At 33.7% G+C, this 15,963-nt stretch overlaps 1 protein-coding gene across 1 annotated transcript; it reads left to right on the top strand.

Moving 5' to 3' along the window:
- On the top strand, positions 1-15,694 carry LOC127872134 (scavenger receptor cysteine-rich type 1 protein M130-like). The gene is made up of 10 exons (XM_052415460.1): positions 1-200; positions 371-531; positions 6,375-6,518; positions 8,067-8,232; positions 11,502-11,656; positions 11,992-12,148; positions 12,358-12,515; positions 14,401-14,559; positions 14,746-14,902; positions 15,520-15,694. Exons 1-10 carry the CDS (start codon positions 187-189, stop codon positions 15,692-15,694), a joined length of 1,446 nt encoding a protein of 481 aa, XP_052271420.1. The 5' UTR covers positions 1-186.
- The last annotated feature ends 269 nt before the right edge of the window (positions 15,695-15,963 follow it).

Raw genomic sequence — 15,963 nt, 5'->3', positions numbered from 1 at the left:
TATCGTGCATGTACATAAGCATATCGTTCAAGCTATTTTGTAGGATTTCCTCTGAATATCAGCTCAGTTCAACTGGTCGGCGGATCAAGCGCATTCGATGGACGAGTAGAACTGCGTGTTGAAGAAAGAATTGGCACAATCTGTCCAAATAAATTTGATTTTGAAGATGCACAAGTCCTTTGCAAAATGATAGGATTGAAGTAAGGCAGTTTTTATAAATGTATATTGAATTCATATATATTTAGTTTTGCTTCCATAGATCTTAGAACTCAAACATTAACTTCTGGTTTGACAACAACAGTATCAATAAAACAAACCTCAACTGCGAAAAGACTAACACTAAATGCATAATCAAGTTTTTGTCTTCCAGTGCCTCTTTGTTCAACGTTGACTATCAATACAGTGAACGCTATCCTATGATACGCGATTTACGATGCTCCGGTCAAGCAAGTCACATAAACAACTGCACCTACACAACTCCAAACTCCCTCATTAGCTTCGAAAAAGGAGCTGTCACACTATTGTGTACAGGTAAGACTACTTTTCCAAATATAACAAATAAAAAAATAATATTAAAGTACTTACATGCCAACAGCATACAATTATAATACTTATATCAAACGCAATACTACAGTTTAAAATCAGTCATTAACTTTTATACCAGTAGCTTGGGATTTCAAAAGGATTTCATTGTCATAGAAAATATGGTTTAATATTAAATACTTATTACATACTACCAAATTAAATTATACTTTCGAACTTTTTACAGCCATTATCTTTGAATTAAGCACTTTATTTAAACCTTATAAATCTTTCTTATTTTAATTACTCACAAAGATATTTCCCTAACGTTGCTGCGAACATGTTGGTATAAAAAATAAAGTATTATTTGAAGTAATATTTACGTATGCTGTTGAAAAAGTTACTCGGCATTAAAATGAACTTTCTTATTTATATTGATAAATTCACTTTTTTATATGCATACAATACAATCCAAACTAGATAAAAATCATTCAAACAATATCCAAACCAACACTACTTTAGATGCTGATCGGAATGTATAAACAAGTAAAATTGATATTTTTTAATGCAACTAATTTAAATGAAAATACTTCTACACTTCCATACACTCTAGTGTTGTGTAGTCAAACATTAACCATTCGGAATCTTAATTATTTTATTTTAAACATGTTCCTTTAAGATTAAATAAAAATGTATGCCACTAGATGCACCATTGAAATAATTAAAAAAACGCAATAATTAAAACAACATGCGTGAACAGTTAGTTAATAAGCATATAAAACCAAATATATATATGACAAAGGATAATGCATTATCTCAAATTACGTTTTGTTTACACTTTATTGTGACTTTGTTCAATTTAACAGTACTTAAAATATTGGAGGGGATTGACGTCGTAAATCTATATTTTAATGCCGGTAAAATGTTTTGCCATCAAAACATTTTAACATTTTACGAATTCCGACAAATGTATGCAGATGTTATATAATTAACAATAATTTATCAAGGAAATATTAAAATATCAAAATTCATATTTTGATCTTTGATTTTTAAATAACACTAACAAATAAAATAAAACTGCATGTAATAAGCTTGGTGATATTAAACATTGTATAAGTCGTATTCTGACCTCGCACAAGTTTTTTTCAAATGTTCTATACATAAATACGATCCATCATTTTTTTTGATTTAGTATAGATGTATAGTACACATGTAAATTTGTAATTTACGGATTGGTTTTCGGTTTTGAACGTTGATCAGTAAACGTAAAATATGAGCATGTTGGTGTTACCTGCCACTTTAAATGCGCCACAAAGTAAATGATAACATGGCTTGTTTTCTTCTTTTTTTTCAAATATAAATTTTTAAATATAAGAAAGAGAATCTTACAAATAATCATGTATCCGATTTTGATTATATAATATATATATATATATATATCCATAAAGTATCTCTTGTTCTTATTATTTCCCATTAAGTGCAGGAGCTTCGATGCACTTCGACTACACAAGGAGTCTTGCGCCCTGGATAGATCTAGTACCATGCGTATCCATAGTATCGGCCCTGTTAATGAAAACATCTAAAAAGTTTTAGTGAAATGATTGAAAAACATACATTTTAATACGTCATTCTACAGTTTAATGTGTATTTTTGGACAATAAAACAAAAACTACATTAAAATCGGTAATGTTGTGCCAAATTACTGGCGAGACTAAGCACCATGTAGTAATCAGTATCATGTACACCATTTCCCATAATATTGGCCTTTTTTATTGTTTGCTAAGGTTTGTTTCTATGCGCATGTTCTTTTTCTATAAATAGTTTCTTAATGGATAAACGAAACTATATAAAAGCATAATTCAATCTAGATTTAACAAGAGATAAAAAGCACTTATCATCACATACTCCTTGGTTTATCCATGCATAATGTAATCTCAATGACTGCAACAAGTTACAAACAGCTTTTAGTCCATGTGTGCGTATTTGGTTGCTTATCAAACTGTTACACAGATGTTAATATATGCACTTAACATATTTATGGTATTCTAAATGGGTAACGTTAAGCCAATACCTTATTACGTTTACTGCACGTCTCACAATTAAGGATGTTCTACCAAGTTCTCCATGCACAAAATTATATTGAATTTTCACAAATAATATTTTTTTTACAGAAACTTAAATGTACTCTCTCAAGTGTCATGTATTCACTTAAGCCCTAGATTTCTGAACTATAATATATATATATATGTATATATATATATATATATATATATATATATATATATATATATATATATATATGGGTAAAATCTTAAGAAATAACACGATACACAACTCGCGTTACCTACTCGTCATCGATCTCACCCGTTCCAAGACTGAAATCTTATTTTTATTTATTTAGTCAATTTAAACAATTAACGAGAAAACAAAAATACCAGAAAAATTTGGTTTCCCACTTTACAATCATATACTTCATAGTGCTCGCGTGTATGACCAGTAAGAATACATAACTATGACTTACGTCATATATGTATACACATGATCTTTTTTTAAGTAACACACATTGCATTGATTTACCTCCAAATCGATACAAAGTTAAATATTATATAATTTACTTATATCATAATAAATGTAACGTACTAGGAATGCCAGCTAAGAATTGATTTAGCACTGATAAAAAAAACTCTTTATAACTTTGCCTTCTCGGGGGAAGGGAATGCATACGTATACGGGAGCTGACTAGGTTTAGGTGTGGTTAGTTGGAACTGACTTCCAAAGTGGCGTCCTTTCTTGATTTTCGCAAAGTTGTAGAAGTTATTTTCAGTCGGTAAGCAACTTCATATTAATATTTAGTTCACTGAATGCGCCATTTTGGCTCTACGGTGTTTGTGCTACCCTAGTATGTTTGTTTTAATATCGTGTTTGTCGGAATAAAATACGTTATTGAAGGAAAACCGTCCACAAATTCGTTGTTTCAAAACTTGACCAACGGGATTTTGGATGTTCGAATATCATTTTCTCTTATCAAAAATAATATTTAAATGCGCTGGTATCGACAATATGTAAAGACGTTGAGGATACCTAGATTAACAAATAAAACGTACCAAAGTGTGTACCGCTCGAGGAAGCGATACGAACATGGAAACCCACTCATTAAACAAAAAAGATCACGTCTTAGTACCACGCCTGTTAAACATTCAAAACATTTCCATACAAGTGCAATTACGTGTAATTAAAAAAGGTAAAGCCTGTTCGATACTATAACAAGGTTGATGGGATGCAAATACTACCATGATTGAATATCTGAAGTGATGTGATATACCTACCGCGAGCTTACAAAGTGCTTATCAGTAGATAGATTTTTAAATTGCAAACTTAAATATTTTCTGATGATTAAAACTAATGACATTTAATGCGTTTTGCCACAACGATATTGATACATTTTTGCAACTTCGATGTGACACATTTTGGACCACATAATTTTAAACAAGTTCTGCTGTGGGTGAATATATCATGCTCGCGAACAGTGAACTTGTATTGGATAGAAAAGTTGTGCACATGCTTTATGCGATATGACTTTAGTAGAAGTGTTCATTATAAACTTATTCTTTCCCTTATAAACTTACGTAAAAACATATTATTTAAGCTTTTTGCATTGAGGAAATAAATTATTGGTTCACCGTGTTAGGTTATTTTGTTTGTTCCGAACACTACCTGCTATTCTGAAGTAATGTGAATGTGTAAAATTCATAACACTTTCATTCCGACCAAAAATTACTTCTTATCATGCATGTAAGTGCTGAGTACACTTGTAAATGCTTGCAGAAACATCAAGGGAAGAAATTACGTAACGCAGATAATGATTAATGTTAATATGAGAAACGTAATAAAATAGCATCATGACATATACGGAAAGGAAAGTGTAATTAAGTATAATTTGTAGCAATTATATATCAGATTTGCCAATGAATACTTTATGAAAAAAACTACAAACATCATCTGTACATGTTAATTGTTTTGTTCATGTGTTATCCATAAATGGGGAATGCTATCTCAGTTGTCTCCTATTTTTAAATTCCTAATTATATATACTGCAATTAAAGTATGAACTGTGTACCGCCGCTGAGACGTGCATCATATGAAAAGACGGTCAAATTAATGGTTAAGCACAAGTTCATCACAATAAGGTCGACATGTCATGAAACACACGAAGTTAATTAAAATATTACTGAAAGGAGCTGATAAACATTGATAAGCTGGTATATCAGCCACTCCACAACCCAACCATTTGAAAAAAGATGAAGTGATGAAGTTGGTCGGCAGTTTTTTCGTACAGCATTAATATAATGCTATAGTTTTTAAATTAATTATGAGAACACTTATATTGCAGCACATAACTTTCTAAACATCTATAAGATTGAAGAACACACATAAACTGTATGAAAGACGGGTACGTAATTCGTGTCAAATCTATTAAGATTTGGAAAAGTTGTTTGTCATTTGAAAGTAAGTTCCCAAAATGTGCTTTTAAAAAGGGAGTTTAACGAATATATTTCTCCTAAATAAAATTTAAGAGATAAAACCGCATCGGGAAAACAAAATAATCGTGTTTTGTGTTATATTTTACAATACCCATGCGCAAATCCTATGAATTATAAAATAAAATGATTGTAGTATATCAAATTACTCGAAGGTCACGTAAGAAAACAAAAACATTTATGAACGGTTTCCCTTCGATATTTTTTATTCCAACGTCAACAATCTTGAAAAAAGTCAAACACTGAAATGAACAATGGCCTACCGAGTGAAAATAAACGTTACTCTTTAGCGAAAATCAACAAAAACGACGCCATTTCGGAAGTCAGTTGCAACTAACCTCGCTAAAAATCAGGAAGCTCCGGTATACGGATGCCCCCCCCCCTGCCTATATGCTTAATATTCTACATGTACAGTGTTAAAGTCGTGATTTAATTGTAGACAGTTTTTCCATTAAATCGAAATCAGCCATGCTGTTGTTGTTTTTAATTTAAATAAAATACGTATTATGAAAAAAACGTCTTTTTGTTCTTTTAAAAGAATTAAAAAATTGTGGGAACGACTTAGTAACTCAGTTGATAGAGAGAAACTCACTCTAAGCACAGCTAATTAGTGGGAACGAAATAAGTAAGACGTTATAGTTATGCATTCAATATATAATTTGTTTAAGACATATTTTGCACATGCTGATAAAATTGAGGTTAAATAACTTCCTATGAAATAAATCGAACAGAGACGCTTTAAGTGGTTTTCAAGCTTCTTGCTTGCTGATTTAATTATAACTTTGTTAGTACGACTTATTATTAGTTCCTACGATTTACATGTGTACTAAACCGTTACAGCGATGTACTGAAATTAAATTAAATTAGTCGAATGAACAAGGGTTGGTTAATCGTGGGTACGACATATCTAAATCATTTGAGCAAAATAAGTAAAAACATGCCACTGTCATTTCTCTGTCATCGTACTCACATATGTCACGGTACTATCACATAATAATTACTTATTCATATCCGGCGTGTGCAAACATTGACTAATTTGTACCTATGGAAGAAGTTCGAAATAATGCGACATAAATAAAACGTGTAAAAAACAGAATTAACTGATTAAATACAAACTATACTCATTCGAATTTTTATTTCAAATACTAGCGAGGTTATTTCCCTGTTTCACCATTAAATACGTACAATATTTGTAAAAAAAGTAGATTTTGTATTTGGTAAGCGTAAATGAGAAACGTTGGAAATGAATACTCACTGATGCAATAAGTTAATAAAATGTAGCGCAACCTAATAATTATATGTATTGCATTTCAGAATGTGGTCGCGTAAACTTATCTGGAGTTATGGAGATATATAATCACACCACCAAAAAGTTAACAGTTCGATGTCATAATAACAGGTTGACATATGTTCAATACACCTGCGAAAACAATGGATCTTGGAGTTACACCGAAGAGTGTAAGTTAATGTTTAGCTTACATGAGCACAAAGTGCTCATAGTGAGCTATTGGTTTGGTGGATATCCGGCATTCGTCGTCGCCCGTCGTCAGTCGAGTTTTGTCAACAATAACTTCAAACAACATGTTACCTTAAACCGCATAGTAGATTTTCACGAAACTTCTCACGAATATTACTTGGACCACCCTCTTTCAACGTTGTTCAAACAATTCTTGTCTCATTCAGAATGTTGTAACTTGAGCTGAAAATTAAGCTGTATATTTGCAACTTAAAAAAATATTTTTTTTCTGAAAACGCGCAGCTAAGAGTTTTAATATTTGTTTTGTATAATTGTAAAAAGAGATTTTTTTAAATAATATGAATTGGATTTAAATGAAAACGCCCCAGGGGTAACCTTAATTATATAGACGGATATAATTAATAACTTTAAACGTCTCCTCTGAAACAGCAATACGTACTAGTTGGTTTGTAGTCATATATAGTGTTCCTCTGTGAAGATTGTTTAAATAATGATCATAGAGTCCAAACTTTCCACGCACCAGGGGACGAAATATTTAAAAAGACGTATATTCAGAAAATTACTATACACAATTTTCTTTCAAACCTCGTTAAGTGGCCTTCTGCTAAGCTTGTTCGAATCTTGATTAAATTTGCCCCACCCCTGGGTCACATGGTGCTATTGAGTTGTATAAACAAATAACCTAAAAATCTATGTTTCTGTTTAACGAGTCCAACGGATTTGATTAGTATAAAACGGTAAATAAAGGTAATATACAAAGAATATTCAAAACATGCTCCTGAGGTCAAAGCTGATATGTACTTTTGAACATCAGATAAAGGTTATGTACAAAATTTGATCCAATCGTGCTCCAGAGGTCAAAACCATGCGAACTAATATAGTAAATAACGGCCAAAATCTTCCCGTAAACCGCAAGGATCCGAGGTTAAATATTTCGCAATGAAGCATGATATTGTGGTCGTCTATAGGGTTTTCAAATCTTTCCACCGGAGTCAAGAATGGTCATGTCCATAGATCACATTATTCATATAGAACCATTTTTAATACATTTTAATGACATGAGTTCTAATGAACAAATGACGTTTTTCTCACTACACCATGTCGCGTATGTTTAGAAATTCATTTCCAAATATCAGTCATTGAAATAACTTCATGCTGACGTATGCACACTTTAATTTATAGATGGTGCGAATGAAAAGAACTTACTCGATATATTAAGAGTAAAGTGATCATATCGCATGAAAACATTCATTAAGAATATTGTTCAAACGTCTTTATCATTTTACTTATATGTTTTGTATGTGTGTCGGTATGAAGCCTATTTAACGATGTCTGCAAAGTGCAATGTTTTGCAGTATTTTGGAGGTTGGCATATTATCACTTAACCTAAATCTTTTGCATTTAGATGTAGATTACCGGTACGCGATTTTAAGACACACTATTGAGCAATTTTAAAATAAACTTTTTAAAACATACATATATTTGATAAACGTCCTAACGTTTTATGCGAATCTATGATTTTTTAACAGGCAGACCTGTGGTAATCCAAGACATACACCTAGTTATCCAGAGCCAATTATTTCTATATAAGGGTTCGGTGGAATTGAAAATCAACGACGTATGGGGAACCATTTGTGACAAGATGTTGTTTGGAGCGGAAGAAGAAACTGTAGTATGCAGAATGATAACTGCTAGGTGATATTAAAATTCAAAATGTTAATTTATCTTGGCGTGTATGTGCTTAAAGAATGAGTTGAAAGCATTAAAAAAAATAATTACATTTATAATTTTATATTTTGAAAAAAAACGCCCACGCCTAATGCTATTAAACTAGGAAATGTTATCGTCATCAACATCATCGTCATCATCATCATCATCGTCATCGTCGTCATCGTCATCATCATCATTATCATCATCATCATCATCATCATCATCATCATCATCATCATCATCATCATCATCATCATCATCATCATCATCATCATCATCATCATCATTATCATCATCATCATCATCATCATCATCATCATCATCATCATCATCATCATCATCATCATCATCATCATCATCATCATCATCAACAACAACATCATCAACCCCCTTCCTCTCCTCCTCCTCCTCGTTCTCCTCCTCCATATCATCATCACTATCATCATCATCATCATCATCATCATCATCGTCATCATCATCATCATCATCGTCATCGTCGTCGTCGTCGTAGTCGTCATCATTATCATCAGCAGCAGCAGCTGCAATATCACCACCTTCACCATCATCATTATCTTCATTGTCATCTTCATCATCATCATAATCATCATCGTCGTCATGGTTACCGGCATCGCCACCGTCACCGTCATCGTTGTCGTCGTCGTTATCATCATCATCATTATTATCATCATCATCATCATCATCATTATAATCATCATCATCAATATCACCCCCATCATCATCATCATCATCATCATCATCATCATCATCATCATCATTATTATCATCATCATCACAATCATCATCATCATCATCATGATCATCATGATCATCATCATCATCATCATCATTATCATCATCGTCATCGTCATCATCATCGTCATCAGCAGCAGAGGAAGCATCATCATCATCATCAATATCATCATCATCATCATCATCATCATCATCATTATCATCACTTCTTTCAATGGTCTTCCGTTTGGAGGAAATGAGGATCGATGATACAAAAAACCTCCGCCAGTCAGATATGTGTGAGCTGCTGAGAGTAATTCATTATTGGAAAAAGATGTCTACTCTTTAGATTTTCCCTCTACCTTTTCTTAGGACGGCCTCGACGTAAACCTCCCTTTAGCGAGCCCTGAGATAATTTTTGCACAGAGAGTCGTACCTGATGACGAGTCTAATAAAAGCCATCTTTCGTCGTGTGGCGGTCGCCAGTAGGTGCTCTTATGGGCCACCAAGTGTTGCAGTCATGTTTCGGACGTACCCATTTTTCTAATGCACCGTATAGGAGATGCGGAGCAGCCTTCTGAGACTTTTATGTTCAAATCCCTGTATTCTGCGTTCTGGGTCCGTAAGTAGCGTTCAAGCGTACACGTTGCAGCCGTAGAGTAGAATGGAGACTACGAGGGACTCGTATAACCTGGACTTGGTATGGAAGCAATGGAACTGCTTGTCCACAACTTGCTAAGACTGACTATCGCTGCGGTCGCCATGGCCCTCAGCGGTACTGGTACCTTTCTTAAACAGGTTGCGCCCAAGTACTTGAAGCTGGTCACATCTTTAAGCTTGTCGACGTTTACGGTTATGCCCTGGTGTTGGTGGTGCTTTTCGAATTGTTCTTGCTGACTCATTCCCGTATGCACCTGCTGTTTCATAAAGTCTGTTGGTGTGATCTTGTGCAACGCATGAGGTCAATGCCATCTGCGAATCTCAAATTGGAGAAGTGTCTTCAACCGACGGAGATGTTGTGGTTTCGGAGTGTCACATGCATTACCTTCTCTAGGAAAATGTTAAACAGGACGAAAAAGAACACACATCCCTGACGGACGCGCACTGATTTCCTGCATAAGTTAACCTACTATGCATTAAGAAGAACTATGCTGCTGGCGTTTCCGTTGAGTTCTTGGATGACTTGCACTAGCCCTGCTTCAATGTTGAATCCTCTCCTAACATGCGATTGTCCATCATGCCACACGCGGTTGAACGCTTTTTTTCTGCTTTCTGCTTTCTCAACTCCATGTTCGCTTTCTAGTAATTTGCCCTAGAGTTCAGGCTGTTGTCCTTCTCATGCCCCAGCCCATATTTTGTCACCTACGTCTATGGTTTCGGTCGTGACCCATGGCTTAATTTCCCTTCTCGCCCTCTTTCCTAAGCACGTTTTCGGTCGATGACAGATACAATTAATATAATTCATCGGGGATAGAAAGAGTAGAATCTTCCCCTTATTAAACGATTAACGCGATAACCGTGTCTGAATTATTTGAAATATGCCTTATGCTTTTTTCTCTTTGAGTTTTAGATGAAAATATAAAAAAACAAGTATATGGCTCGCATGTTTCTGTTACAAAGTTGTATTGATTGTATTCACTTCAATCACGTTAACTCATTAAACAAGACAGTTTGTATTAAAAAGTTGAAGTCGAGAGGTGTTATATCCCTTGTTATGTACACTTAAGTTTGTTGAAACATGTTTTGAAACTATCCATTTGTCCTCACCCGTTGTCAAATATTTCAATCATTTGACCACAGGGCACATGTTTTCTTCGTTGAAATAAGTCATTCTACGTTCACAGTTTATTTTCAAGTTCTCTCCTATTTCTTAAGATGTGGTTAGTTGGTAACTGTTGCAGCTGCGAGACATTTTGTGTCGGTCTCACCAACAATATTATTATGACGCTGATCGAAATAACCGAGATTTCATGTATGGGCTGCTGACTTACTTGGAAGCTTCGAGTTCGTCGAATTTATGTTTACTTATGTCCATTCTTAAGGACTCTCCCAATTGTCAGTTAGTTCAATCATGCTCTTAGCGTTGGTTAAGTTCTACAATATCAATTATCCTTAAAAAAATATGGACAATTATGGGAAAAACAGTTTTTTAGGTCCGAACAAATGCATCATTAGTAAAAGAGACCAAACGAACACTTCTTAAGCAGTTGTTGACTTTTTCAGTCTGGAATGATAAGATTTACCTGACTGTTGTCGGTAGGAAGGCTTATCTATGTGCGATTCGCGGGCGGTTAAAGAGTTTATAGAATGTAGATAAGGTTGTCCTTCATTGTGATGGTAACGCAAGGCATGTGCGTGCTACTACTACTGAGCAGAAATCGCTGTGTAAGGTTTTTTTGTAGACAACTTACCGGTTATGTAAGTGTTATTCTAGCTGTTGACCATTTTGTCAAAGTGAACCCATGTGTTGTATTAAACAAATGTTAAAGATATACATAGTCATGATTTATTAATATAATCTACAGTAACAGTTCAAGTGCTGTCCTCGAAAGAAGATCGGGCAATGTACATATTTCCAATTTGCTTTGCTCAGGATATGAAAAGGACGTGAGTGCGTGTTTGTATCGGTCTTCAGAAAATTGCATAGATGCTTATTCGGATGCTGTTGTTCACTGTGAAGGTAAAAATAAACTTATTTCCTAGTGTTTTACTTCACATATATACTTTATTATTTTGTAATTCCATCGCATAACAGCTGTTGAAGGTTCAGTCATGTCAAGTGTGATACAAATGTAACTTTTGAGCCGGAGTTTAGTTAAGTTTGAACATATTCTTAATATGTGTAACAATACAAATATATTTTACAAATAGAACTAGTGTAAAAGGTAAAAGCAAGAATCATTTCATATATTGAATACCATTTACTAACATACTGTGTTATGTTTTCCAATGTTAGTAAATATATTTACTGTATTTTGTATTTTTAATAACTTGTATTGAAAAATATTTTTTCAGGTAGACCACTTGTCATTCAGGAAATAAGACTCGTAAATGGAAGTAGCAACAATGACGGACGAGTTGAAATAAAAGTGTTTGACACTTGGGGCACAGTATGCGATGATGGTTTTGGAATTGAAGAAGCACTTGTTATTTGCAAAATGTTGGGCTTTCCGTAGGTGTATGGCTATGGGAAGATATTAACACATTATCAAACTTTATTTTATAAAACGTAAATTTGTACATTTCATTAAAACGAAAAAAAAGTACACAATGCTTGGTTTATTATAGTACATGTATGTATATTTATTCAATAGCATTCATTGAACAAGTTGTGACAAGTTTTAATTTAAAATTTTTATAAAATGCTATATTTCACTTAAGTTATGCCGTGGGATTCAATACATCATACCTCGAGGGAACTGGCCCGATCTTTGTTGATGACATGGCATGTGGTTCCGAAAGTTCTCATATCAATGATTGCTACTATGTAACCAAGCACAATTGTCATCATACCGAGGACACATTAGTGACATGTTCAGGTACGAGAATTGTTTTTTAAAAAGAGTAAAAGAACATCGATCACATTACGTCACCGTCATATGGAATTTAGCTAGATGTTCGACGCATTCACCACGAACTGTACACGTAACAATAAAGCTGACCACATCAATATACATATCTTTGTATGTTATAAGACGTTAAAACATGTATATGTTTGAAAAGTTATGCTCTATCTGCCGCTTTATGTAACCTATATAAAACCAATAAATGCGCTTATTGTTTATAATTAATTTAATCTCTGCGGTTTTTACAGCATCTGTCTGTTTGAAAAGTAACTATATCATCACTTTTTCTTATATCGCTTTATTACCAGTTTCTGTCGTTTGTTTTATGACATATGTTAACATAACATTCTTCTTGTCAATTCACTGCTTTATCTTATTACTGGGCTTTATTTATTGAAGAAGTTAAGCTGAGGTTTTGGATTATGTTCTCATCAATAGTGCAAAATGTTTGTATTTTATCTGCAACGCATTCGTAAAAATAGCTTTTAAATGGATTTTAACTCACGATTATCCGTTTTGTTGTAATATTTGTAAAATTATCGTACATTTTCATTCAAAATGCTAAATAACTGGAATAATGTTTAATCACCAAATTATCTAAACGGCCAACCTAAGGTACGATGTTGGTGGGCATACAGAAAATAACATAAACTGAAAACAATTTTATCAAAGAAATGCGAAGAGAACACGAGCGTTAGTGTTATGTGTCATTTTTACCATGTGACTATGACATCAAAACATTTAAATCAAATTCGTTGTTTGTAAACAACATACATGGGGATATAAAACATTCTTGCATTTATTTAAATGTTGATAGGTACATTTACGGAAAAGACAGCTATATAAACGATCGAGATGGAATAAGCAGACGTACAAAAATAAAACCATTCATGTATTATAACAGCTACGTGATATCAAATACTAACGACAATACAAGAGTTCCTACACATTCAAAATAATATGTCATAAAATCATAAAACATGATTTATTATTTGTAATAAAATGTTCGTGATTTTTAATTGTTGCAGTTTCGATCTATCGTAATGGCATTGACCTTATTATGCATCCATTTTATTATCGCTAAAACCAAATTACAAACGCACTGTATTGTTCAATACCGAATCGGGTTAAGAGTCTCGTTGACATCAAAGTGCGCTTATAAAAAGGCGGTATTTACACAAATACCGTTAAACAGCGCAGTCTGTTTGTTTTTATATTCATGAGTTCAAACCTGCTCAGGATTTTAGTTTTCAGATCTTTTTATCAATACTCGTAGCTTTGGTATGTTACGTTTACATGCTACTTATATTGTCATGTTTTGAAACGTGACATTCTAACATGTAATTGCATAATAGCAATCCGATATTCCGACGGCATATTACTTTTTGCTATTTGCAAATTAGTGCGATGTTTATAATATCACTTGTCCTCAAATTTGCTTTTTTTTCTGCAATAATAAATAAAAACCGGATCTGCTGGCGATATCTTGGTTTTAATATTTCTTAAACATGTATAAGATGTTGTTCCTCCTTAATTGTGACACTCTTTCTCCTCTCAAATATGTTATGTTTAATGTAAACACATGTTTTTTTAATTCCATTACTTTTAAATCCTTATTTACCAAGTCATGAATATTTAACATATGATATTTTCAATTAATGTAGCTAGTTAATTGATGCAGACGTAGATGTTGTCATTGGATGTCGTGTTTTGATTAATGTGTTTTGCTTACCAAATCAATCTTACTGAACATTAAATGAGGATATCGCAAGCACTGTTTATCGGATTTTGTGTTTTTCAAATAGTTGTTTTTACGCAAACCCCGACCATCGTACATTAACAAAACATATACTTGCAGAATGTCCCGTCTTGACTGTATCGGGTGGTTCGCTGACATACAACTCTAACAGAACAATAGCAACACTGATTTGTGACGTTGGTAAATCAATTTTAAACGCCAGCACATTCTTTTGCAAGGACAGACAGTGGTCGTCGCAAAATGCAATTTGCCTTACCAGTTAGTTCTCATTTAGCATTAATATCTAATTTGCTTCAATCAGTTATTTACAGTCATTTGTATGTAACAGTTTTCCTATCATATCAAATATCAGGATTGTTTTATCAAAATATTTTTTACTAGTTGTAAACGGAAATGTAAATCTAATAACAAGAGATACAAATGTGTCTACTCTTTGTATTACAGACCCACGCCTGAATATAACGGATGTTCGCCTTGTTGACGGGCCTAGTTCTAACGTAGGCCGTGTGGAAATTGCTTTGGGAGGAGTTTATGGAAAAATATGTGACATCTATTTTGACTACGCCGATGCTGATGTAATATGTAAATCATTAAACTCAAGGTATGATAAAACAGTTCAATTTAAAGTTTATAACTTAATGTATGGATCGCTAGGAATTAGAGAGAGAGGGAGAGAAAGAGAGAGATAGAGAGTGGTTGAGAGACTGAGAGTGAGAGAGAAAGAGAGAGAGAGTGAGAGAGAACGAGGGGAAAGAGAGAGAGACAGAGATGGGAGTGAAAGAGAGAGAGAGAGAGAGAGAGAGAGAGAGAGAGAGAGAGAGAGAGAGTGATAGGTAGAGAGAGAGAGTGAGAGAGAGAGAAAGAGAAAGATTTAGAGAGAGAGTTAAAGAGAGAGTTAGAGAGAGAAAGAGGGAGAGAGAGAGAGAGAGGGGGGGTGGAGAGAGGGAGGAGAGAGGTTGAGAGAGATTGGTATTTATAATTAAATACAGTCTCTAAATTATTGATAATTGTTTAATTACATACCGGTGTAAAATCTTACCAAAACGTTTTCTTTTATCGCTGAACTGCATTAATATAAAGTTATGGGTCTCCGCCTCTCGTGTGATATGGTTCATTCATTTATCGTGTGGTCTTTATATTACAAAAACACCACCCGAGGTCCAGAAATTGTATAATTGATTAATGATCAAATGTATTAGCGCTCTTTAACACTTTTAGTTACAGAGCGGCTTTGTACTTTACTGACGTAAGATATGACGAAGGATCCGGCCCTGTGCACATTGATCAACTGCATTGTTCTGGTTCTGAAACTTCTCTTGATAAATGTCTGTATGTAAACAACGGACAATGCAATCAGAGCCGAGATGTGTCCTTGCTATGCAATAGCAAGTGACTTTTTGTCTTTTTAATTTGTATTATTATTTCATCATCTTACCTTTGAATACATTTACGTACAAATGATATTTCTAATGTATACATAGCTGAAAAGAAAAGCTCCACTCAATATTAGTATAATTGTACAAGAGTGTTTAACACACTGTAGATATTTTGTAACAATACCGTTTATAATAACGACGATTATTTACAATCGGATAATCTAACATTCTGTATTAAAATATAGCGTCACTCATGAAATACTTTTCGTGCCTTTAATATATTTTT

This window comes from Dreissena polymorpha, chromosome 3 (genome assembly GCF_020536995.1).
Source record: "Dreissena polymorpha isolate Duluth1 chromosome 3, UMN_Dpol_1.0, whole genome shotgun sequence".
Lineage (NCBI taxonomy): Eukaryota > Metazoa > Mollusca > Bivalvia > Myida > Dreissenidae > Dreissena > Dreissena polymorpha.
This window is presented reverse-complemented; position numbering and strand designations above follow the sequence as displayed.

Excerpts from the sequence above, each read along its gene's own strand:
- LOC127872134 (XM_052415460.1), top strand. Across the intron at positions 12,516-14,400 it reads CACATTAGTGACATGTTCAG|AATGTCCCGTCTTGACTGTA; the intron begins GTACGAGAATTG and ends ATATACTTGCAG. Across the intron at positions 14,903-15,519 it reads TGTAAATCATTAAACTCAAG|TTACAGAGCGGCTTTGTACT; the intron begins GTATGATAAAAC and ends TAACACTTTTAG.